The 9810-nt window shown below is 45.0% G+C and overlaps 1 protein-coding gene across 1 annotated transcript in view; it reads left to right on the top strand.

The window, feature by feature from the left end:
• The first annotated feature begins 2020 nt into the window (after positions 1–2020).
• lrriq1 (leucine-rich repeats and IQ motif containing 1) overlaps positions 2021–9810 on the top strand; it is a 47214-nt gene continuing 39424 nt past the window's right edge. Inside the window, exons 1-11 of the mRNA XM_031801444.1 lie at positions 2021–2172; positions 2280–2422; positions 2590–2689; positions 2845–2957; positions 3051–3159; positions 3309–3529; positions 3626–3703; positions 3860–4399; positions 4472–4984; positions 6480–6632; positions 8803–8953. Of these exons, the coding sequence (XP_031657304.1) occupies positions 2294–2422; positions 2590–2689; positions 2845–2957; positions 3051–3159; positions 3309–3529; positions 3626–3703; positions 3860–4399; positions 4472–4984; positions 6480–6632; positions 8803–8953 (2107 nt within the window). The 5' untranslated portion in view covers positions 2021–2172; positions 2280–2293. The remainder of the gene's footprint in view (positions 2173–2279; positions 2423–2589; positions 2690–2844; positions 2958–3050; positions 3160–3308; positions 3530–3625; positions 3704–3859; positions 4400–4471; positions 4985–6479; positions 6633–8802; positions 8954–9810) is intronic.

Genomic DNA, 9810 nt, shown 5'->3' with positions numbered 1-9810 from the left:
GCACACTATGTCTAATCTAATTTACAGTATGAGGAGTACCAGAGATACATGGGAACTTCATTGTCACATTTTAATTACTTTCAGCAGCCCCCTCTCCTCACAGCCCTAGACAGAAGCGATAGGCTTGAAGCACCCGGCTAGGACCCAGAGGCCCAGATAATAGCTACAGTCCAGTAACAGAAAACCCTTGACAGAGTAAACACACGGTGGCTATCCAAACCAGCACTCCATTTGGGCCGGAGCCGCCATTGACTGCTGTAATCTGTTGTGTAAATCTGCAGCTTGGGCCTGTCTAGTTGCTGTCTGGGTTCTGTGCTCCCGGACAAAAGTGTCAGGACACCTTGCCTACTGACAAAGGGCCACACGCCGCCGGGGCCTAATCAGAGTGGACAAGGCTTGCTGATGGGGCCTTTTTGAGCAATTGAACTTTGTCAATGCTTCTTAGGGGGACCTGATGGAACAGAGGGGCAGGCAGTTTGACTTCAACAACAAGGGCTCCGCTGAAAACTCTCCCTGTCAAATGCTGGGACTGAAGTGGTACCGTGATCCGTAATGACCTTTGTAATGCTCGTATACACACACACATACAAACACGTTTGGCAGTGTCACTGTTTGTTGACCTTTCAGACTGCATATACATACACTGAGTATATAAAACAATAAGAACAACTGCTCTTTCCATGACCTAGACTGACCAGGTGAATCCAGGTGAAAGCTATGATCCCTTATTGATGTCACTTGTTAAATCCACTTCGATCAGTGTAGATGAAGGTGAAGAGACAGGTTAAAGAAGGATTTCTAAGCCTTGAGGCAATTGAGACATGGATTGTGTATGTGTGCCATTCAGAGGGTGAATGGGCAAGACAAAAGATTTAAGTGCCTTTGAACGGGGTATGGTAATAGGTGTCAGGCGCAACGGTTTGTGTCAAGAACTGCAATGCTGTTGGGTTTTTTCACACTCAACAGTTTCCTGTGTGTATCAAGAATGGTCTACTACCCAAAGGACATCCAGCCAACTTGACACAGCTGTGGGAAGCATTGGAGTCAACATGGGCCAACATCTCTGTGGAATACTTTCAATACCTTGTAGAGTCCATGCCCTGACGAATTGAGACTATTCTGAGGACAAAAATGGGAGGGGGCAACTCAATATTAGGAAGGTGTTCTTAAAGTTTTGTAGACTCAGAATATAGACCACATTGTGTTTTTGGAGAGAATCTATGGAATTTGATGTTGGTTTTTCGAGGTAACATGATAAGGTGCATCTGGCGCCATTTAGCCATTGATGTTGCCCTTGAATTCTGGCAAGTCATGAGAGAAGACTCAATGACTTCTGAGTCCGAACACAAAAATGTGAGGACACAATGTTCTCCAGTGAAACACTGAACAAGGTGGCGGAAGTTGTAAAGTTCTGAAGTTCTGAGAGCCCCTGGGAATGGGTGTGGGAAAACCTGCGAGGGCTGCTCTGGAATCTCCTCAGAGAGACGGACTACAAGCGCTGCACTTTCCATGTGGGAAAGGTTCCGTTCCTTTGTCATCAGAAATGTCATTGTTGTACAGTAGGTTGCAGTCTGTGTTGTTGGCCACAACAGTACCTTCAACTTTGGAGAGCGAGAGAGAGAGAGAGAGAGTGGGAAAACACAGCACTTGAGGCTTATGCAAGGCTATTCAATTCCAAAGAATGACATTTACTGTGATCTTGCATGATTGCAATGTACTTTCCCCACACGATTTACTGTAGTAGTAGGCTAAAGTTCTTTGAAACATAAAGGGAATGTTTGGACATTATGCCGTGCACATAGAAGAGAGAGTCACAGAAAATAGTTGTTTGTCATGTAAATTACTGAGGCCCCCCTCCAGCATAAAGCAATTATGTGTGCACTCTTTTCATTTGAGTCCAGTTACAAGTCTTTGATTTGACGTAGTCTAACAATAAAACAAAGATACTGGTAACTAATGTTTCCCATTTGATCTGTACATGAAATGTAGAGAAATGGTATGTTGCCAAATGGCAAGTCAACACCCTACAGTGTTACGTTTGTCCTGAGTGGTGTTCCGTAGTTTTCTCCTCAGTTTCCATAGAGACCACAGTTCCATTTAGACGCGGATGGAATGATTTGACGTTCATGGTTAGAAAACCGGTGAGCAAGTATACAAAACAGACAAACACAGGTAAATTACCTCTTATTTAAAACAGAAACATTTCGTGGGAATAAAATGTAAAAGTTTTAAGTTGAAGTTTCATGCAGTGTTTCCTGCTCTTTTTCTGTTTCCTGAAGCTGCTAGCTAGACCATGGATGTCAGTCAGGAAGACCTGAGCAAACTGAGCATCAACAACTCCTCTGAGGATATTGAATTAGATCATTCTTATCAGGAAGATTTTTATTCATCTGCTGATGAAGATCATGCCGATGAAGATGATGTGAGTTGATTTATTATTAGTCAACTGGAGAGTTTGTGTAGGCCTAATAATCTCCATTGTCTAACGTTAGCCTACTGTTTGCACAATGTTTTTATACGACTTGTCAATAAATGTCTACTGGTTGCAAGTGCATGTAAACCTAACTTTTCACCTTTCAATACCCCCAGGTTTCAGATAAAATCCCAGAATCAATGCTCAAATATTTTGAAGCCTCCGAGAACAGAGCAAGTCAGTTTGAAAAGCTCATCCTTGAGGACAATGAAGATGGTAGGAATGAGGACCTCTGGATAATGCATAGGCAACAGAAATATAGAAAATGCATGGATCATTTATTCATCAGTCAAGCTAGCTGCTGGCTACATGATGTCATACTATTGTTGTGTATATGTGACTCAATGTCTTTGTACATTGTCTGTTTTCAGATTCCAGAGCGGCTGAGGTGTATTCCATCATTTCAAGTCGTTCTGAAGACCTTTTAATGGAACTGGCCTCTGACTTAGGCCTACACGAGGACCCAGTGAAGTTAAAAGAACAAGTGAGTCTAGTTTAATAAGGCTTGTGTGCCCTAAAGTACTAGTGTTGTGTAATTTGTGCTGGGACGTAGGCTAAATATGTTTGATTGATTTAGGTCATGTTAGAGATGGAGGATGAGAAGTTGAACACTATCCCCAACAAGGCCTGCCCTCACACTGTATCTGACAGTGACATTACAGACAGAGTGCCACACAACAGTGAGGGTATGTGTAGATTTCTGTGTGCGTGTGTGATATATATGTCCACTAGATGTCAACATTGCCTCATTTAGTCCAGCCCTATAAAGGAAATAAAAAAGGTGATATTCTTCAAACTAATGGAGCTGTGACCTGTGTCTTTCTGTTTGACACAGATGATATTGAATGTGATGCATATTTAAGGTCTGAAAAGCAACTCAGTTTGGAACTGAAAACTTTGGAGCGTAAGTTGAAAGAGGAGGATGAGAGGAGAATTGTGGAATACGAGGTGGAGCGAAAGAAGGAGCAGAATGATCAGAGAGAAAAGGAGGAGGGGAGGAAACGCAGACAGAGAGACTTTGAGGAGGAGCTGAGGCAGATAGAAGAGGACAATAGGGTGAGATAGTTCGTATCATCCCTTTCTCCCATTTCCCGTTTCTATGTTTTCCATAACTAAGAGTGACCAACTGAAGAAGTCATTGTCTGTCTGTAGCATCGCCCTACAGGCATGGAGGAGATGAGAGAAAGAGAGGCAGAAGAGAAGATTCAACAAGAGTTTTTCAAACAGCAGGTGGGCCAGATTCAATCAAAAAAAAATTTGATGTGCAAACACTGAAACACTGGCAATGGAGAGGGGCTTGGTTGGAAGTGTTTTCAGAAGGGGCTCATCTTTCTTATCAGTTTTTATTGGTTTAACTTCTCTCCTCCACTCTCCCACACTAACCAGGAGCTGATCAACAGCCTCCAGAGACAGATGGAGGAGGAGAGGAGGGCCTTTGAGAAGGTGCAGGAGGAAAAGAGGAGGAAGACCCACCAGTCTCGATGCAGGGCGGCCATCACTATCCAGGCTGCCCTCAGAGGCGTCCTGGCACGCCGGTGGACCAGGGCTGAGCTCCACCGCAGAAGAGAGGAACAAAGAAGGTCTGAGGAGGAGAGGAACAGGAGGGAGGAGAGGTGGAGGAGGGAACAGGAGGAGCAGCGGCTGAAGCAGGAAAAGGAAAACAGAAGGAGAGAGTTGGAGGAGCAAGCGCTGAAGAGGAGGAGCTTAGAGTATGAGAGAGCCAAAGAAGAGGATCGAGTCCGTATGGAGAGAGCCAAAGAAGAGGATCGAGTCCGTATGGGGAGAGAGAGACAGGATGAGGAGGACAGAAGAAAGAGGGAGGATCAGGAGAACAGAAAGGAGGGAGAGAGAAGAAAAGGGGAGGAGAAGAGAAAGAAGCATGAAGAAGAGAAGAGAAAGAAGCATGAAGAAGAGAAGAGAAAGAAAGAAGAGGAGAAGAGAAGGAAAGAAGAGGAGAGGAGAGAGAAGGAGGAGAGGAGAGAGAAGGAGGAGAGGAGAGAGAAGGAGGAGCAGATTAGGCAGGAGGAGCGGAGAAAAAGACAGGAGGATGAGGAGGAAAAGGAGAATGAAAGGAAAAGCAAGGAGGAGGAAGAGATTAGGATGGAATCAGATGAGAGGAAACCAAAGAGCCTGCAAAAGCTGGGGACAGGAATAGTGAAGGAGGAAAGTCAAAACCCGAGTGAGGAAAAAGCCAGAGAGGAGAAATCAGCCGCCACTGAATGTTCCCCCACTGCCAGCTCTCCCCCCATTGACCCCAGCACCTCAGCCCCTCAGTCTGCCTTTGAGCGTATGAGTGTATCTCTACCAGAGCAGACGGAGCAGAGGAGACTGGCCTGGATGAGGGACTGCACTTCCTGGTCCAAACTCTCCCTGCAGAACAAGAGGAAGCAGCAGCAGGGGGTCAGGACCCAGAGGAGGAGGGGGGCGAGGAGGGCTGCTGAGGGGAGTGGTTTACCCCTCCTCTGCCCAGAAACACTCCTTCAGTCTGGGGCCTGGAACTCCCCTCAGGAGGTAACCTGCATGATACGATCTACAATGTGATACTCTTTATTTCAGGGGTCAGTAACAGGCAGCCTGCAGGGCAAAAAGGTCCTGCGAGTGATTTTTTTTGTTGTTGACTAAAATCACCAGGAATTAAGAAAAACATTTGTATAAATGAGGAAATCTGTTCCAAACTATGCACAGGAATAAAAAAATTATGTATGTGGCCCGTTTCAGGAAACTAGGCGTATGTCGTGGGTCACTACTTCACAGGAGAGCCATTTGAACGTAAACTTTTCTTTAAATCAAAATGTTTTTTGGGGGGCAGATATGCCTTCTCGACCATGTGAACTTTCATGTGCCTTAATAACAAACTTGTATGACTTTTGTAAATATGAATGAGATTGTTAAATTACGACCCTAGTTAGCCATGATTGGCTGAGATAATGAGTGGGCTGGACATGCCGAGAGATGAGTTTGGATTGGTCTGCCATATAGCCCGCTTCTGTCTATTTGAGCTGGTCAGTATGTGTAGGGTAATCCTGTCTAACACGGCTTTTCATTTTTTTTTGCGTGTATTAAAACTTAACAAAAGACTCCAATATGCAAGTATCCATTTCAATAGAACATCACTGAAACAACTGTTTCAGAGTACTCTCGTCTGAGTGTGCCAGAGCAGAATAACTGACAAATTTACGAACGCTCAACACCCGTTGAATATGGCCGGTCTCAGTAAACGTTGGCAAAAAAAAGCATAATTAAATTGTTGCCAGCAGTACAGTTGTAGTCACCAACGCTCTGGATAGCATAAAAAAGCCTAACCAGCTCTGCTAGGGCTAGTAAAATGGTCAGAATGAGCTATTCCCTCATTTGTGTCTGGAAGTAGCTAGCATGCTAGCCAATGGTAGCCAGTTAGCTTGGGTGCTTGACTGCTGTTGTTAGTTCAGAACGCTCGGATCAACCCTATTCCTGGGCCAGAGTGTCCTGGGTGCACTCTGAACCCTCTGAATTTACAAATGGACAGTCTTGACAATGCTCTGAGTTTACGAACGCCCAGAGCGCACTCTGAGCACACTCTGGCACTCCATATTAAATATATGAACACACCTGTAGTATAAACTAGCCTTTAGTCATGAATTCTTTGGTTGTTTAATACATGGCCTCATATGTGAATCCTTAAAAAGCTGGGTGGGGCTAAGACAGAATCAAGCCGGTCGGTCACATATGTGATCGTGTCTTAATGTAATCAAGGTATGAATTTCGTTGAATCTAGTTGCCTACCCCTGCTTTATTTCATAAAGGTTTTTCCAGAAAAATTTGTGATGTATAAGTTGCGCTTGATTTAGCTTTTAACACTAAAGGTATTACACCAGACTACAAGTAGGATATTTGAAAGTATTGGACCTAGATGCATTTGACCCAGGTCTGCAAAACAGTCAATCAGACACATTCAAATAACCAACAAACCAACCATAACAAAACCAAAAGCAATATTTCACTGACTGGGCTCTACCTTCCAATGCAGGTGACCACAGTTGTTCTGGAGGATCTCCCTGGCTGTAGCCTCTCTACTTTGTCCCAATGCCCCAGACTGCAGACCCTCACAATGAGACGCTGTGGCCTTAAATCCCTGGAGGGCCTCAGTCAATGCACAGAGCTTCGCTACATCGATGTACAGGTAAATACACCACCATTTACATGTGGGGTAAGCTGTACAGAAATGGTTTATCTAGCCAGATCTGGTGCAATGGAATGTTGTACATGGTCCCTGACAAATAAACAAATGAAAAATAGTACTATGGTAATGACACTGAAAGCCAGACAATTGGAAAGCATGGAAAATTCCTGAAAATGATGTCACGGCTTTAGAATCTTCTGATAGGCTAATTGACATCATTTGAGTCAATTGGAGGTGTACCTGTGGATGTATTTCAAGGCATACCTACAAACTTAGTGCCTCTTTGCTTGACATCATGGGAAAATCAAAAGAAATCAGCCAAGACCTCAGAAAATAAATTGTAGACCTCCACAAGTCTGGTTCATCGTTGGGATCAATTTCCAAACGCCTGAAGGTGCCACGTTCATCTGTTCAAACAATAGTACGCAAGTATAAACACCATGAGACCACTCAGCCGTCATACCACTCATGAAGGAGACGCGTTCTGTCTCCTAGAGATTGACGTACCTCAGTGCGAAAAGTGCAAATCAATCCCAGAACAACAGCAAAGGACCTTCTGAAGATGCTGGAGGAAACGGGTACAAAAATATCCACAGTAAAATGAGTCCTATATCGACATAACCTGAAAGGCCTCTCAGCAAGGAAGAAGCCACTGCTCCAAAACCTCCATAAAAAAGCCAGACTACGGTTTGCAACTGCACATTATTATTATTATACCTTTATTTTAACAAGGAACACAGACTGAGACCAAGGTCTCTTTTACAGCTGGGCCCTGCGTATACATGTTTACGCATACAGTTTAGGTACAATGATTAATGGAGACAAAGATCGTACTTTTTGGAGAAATGTCCTCTGGTCTGATGACACAAAAATAGAACTGCTTGGCCATAATGACCATTGTTGTGTTTGGAGGAAAAAGGGGGAGGCTTGCAAGCCAAAAAACACCATCCCAACCGTGAAACACAGGGGTGGCAGCATCATGTTGTGGGGGTGCTTTGCTGCAGGAGGGACTGGTGCACTTCACAAAATAGATGGCATGATGAGGAAGGGAAATTATGTGGATATTATTGAAGCAACATCTCAAGACATCAGATCAGTCAGGAAGTTGAAACTTGGTCGCCCAAATGGACAATGACCCTAAGCATACTTCCAAAGTTGTGGCAAAATGGCTTAAGGACAACAAAGTCAAGGTATTGGAGTGGCCATCACAAAGCCCTGACCTCAATCCTAGAAAATGTGTTGGCAGAACTGAAAAAGAGTGTGAGAGCAAGGAGGCCTACGAACCTGATTCAGGTACACCAGCTCTGTCAGGAGGAATGGGCCAAAATTCACCCAACTTATTGTGGGAAGCTTGTGGAACCTGAAACGTTTGACCCAAGTTAAACAATTTAAAGGCAATGCTATCTAATACTAATTGAGTATATGTAAAGTATATGTAAACCCACTGGGAGTGTGATGAAAGAAATACAAGCTGAAATAAATTATTCTGACATTTCACATTCTTAAAATAAAGTGGTGATCGTAATGACCTAAAACAGAGAATTTTTACTAGGATTAAATATCAGGAATTGTGAAAACTGAGTTTAAATGTATTTGGCTAAGGTGTATGTAAACTTCCGACTTCAACTGTATATCTATCTACAGTATATGTCTGACAAGTTGGCTGGATGTCCTTTGGGTGGCAGACCATTCTTGATACACACGGGAAACTGTTGAGCGTGAAAGTCCCAGCAGCATTGCAGTTCTTTACACAAACCGGTGCACCTGGCACCTACTACCATACCCCGTTCAAAGTCACTTAAATATTTTGTCTTGTCCATTCACCCTCTGAATGGCACACGTACACAATTTATCTCATTTGGCTTAAAAATCCTTCTTTAACCTGTCTCCTCCCCTGCATATAGACTGATTTTGTAGTGGATTTAACAAGTGACATCAATAAGGGATCATTGCTTTTACCTGGATTCACCTGGTCATTGAAAGAGCAGGTGTTCATAATGTTTTCTACACTCAGCGTATGTGTTACATAGTATATTTTAGCTACATAGTATTATATTATATACATGCAACACTGCATACTGTCTCTCACAGTGATCAAATCAGCATGTAAAAGTATAAAATCCTTGGTATTTGAAAACTCAGACATATTTTGATTGTTATGTCTGTATAGGACAACTCAATCACGTTTGTGGACTGTGAGAATCTGGCTAACCTCCAAGTTCTTCGACTTGGCCGGAACCGTCTGACATCCATCCATGGTCTGGCTGGTGCTGTGGATCTGGACGTTCTGGAGCTCTCGCACAACTCCATCACCCGCATCGGTAAGTTGAGGTCAGGTCCCCACCGCATCGGTAAGCTGAGGTCAGGTCCCCACCGCATCGGTAAGCTGAGGTCAGGTCCCCACCGCATCGGTAAGCTGAGGTCAGGTCCCCACCGCATCGGTAAGTTGAGGTCAGGTCCCCACCGCATCGGTAAGCTGAGGTCAGGTCCCCACCGCATCGGTAAGCTAAGGTCAGGTCCCCACCGCATTGGTAAGCTGAGGTCAGGTCTCCACCGCATCGGTAAGCTGAGGTCAGGTCCCCACCGCATCGGTAAGCTGAGGTCAGGTCCCCACTGCATCGGTAAGCTGAGCTCAGGTCCCCACCGCATCGGTAAGCTGAGCTCAGGTCCCCACCGCATCGGTAAGCTGAGCTCAGGTCCCTATCGCATCGGTAAGCTGAGCTCAGGTCCCTATCGCATCGGTAAGCTGAGCTCAGGTCCCCACCACATCGGTAAGCTGAGGTCAGGTCCCCACCACATCAGTAAGCTGAGCTCAGGTCCCCATCGGTTAGCCGAGCTCAGGTCCCCACTGCATCGGTAAGCTGAGCTCAGGTCCCCACCGCAACCGTAAGCTGAGCTCAGGTCCCCATCGCATCGGTAAGCTGAGGTCAGGTCCCTATCGGTTAGCTGAGCCCAAGTTCCCATCGCATCGGTAAGCTGAGCTCAGGTCCCCACCGCATCAGTAAGCTGAGCTCAGGTCCCCATCGCATCAGTAAGCTGAGCTCAGATCTCCATCGCATCAGTAAGCTGAGTTCAGGTCCCCACTGCATCGGTAAGCTGAGCTCAGGTCCCTATCGGTTAGCTGAGCTCAGGTCCTTATTGGTAAGCTGAGCTCAAGTCCCCACTGCATCGGTAAGCA

Source organism: Oncorhynchus kisutch, linkage group LG22, assembly GCF_002021735.2.
Source record: "Oncorhynchus kisutch isolate 150728-3 linkage group LG22, Okis_V2, whole genome shotgun sequence".
NCBI lineage: Eukaryota > Metazoa > Chordata > Actinopteri > Salmoniformes > Salmonidae > Oncorhynchus > Oncorhynchus kisutch.
This window is presented reverse-complemented; position numbering and strand designations above follow the sequence as displayed.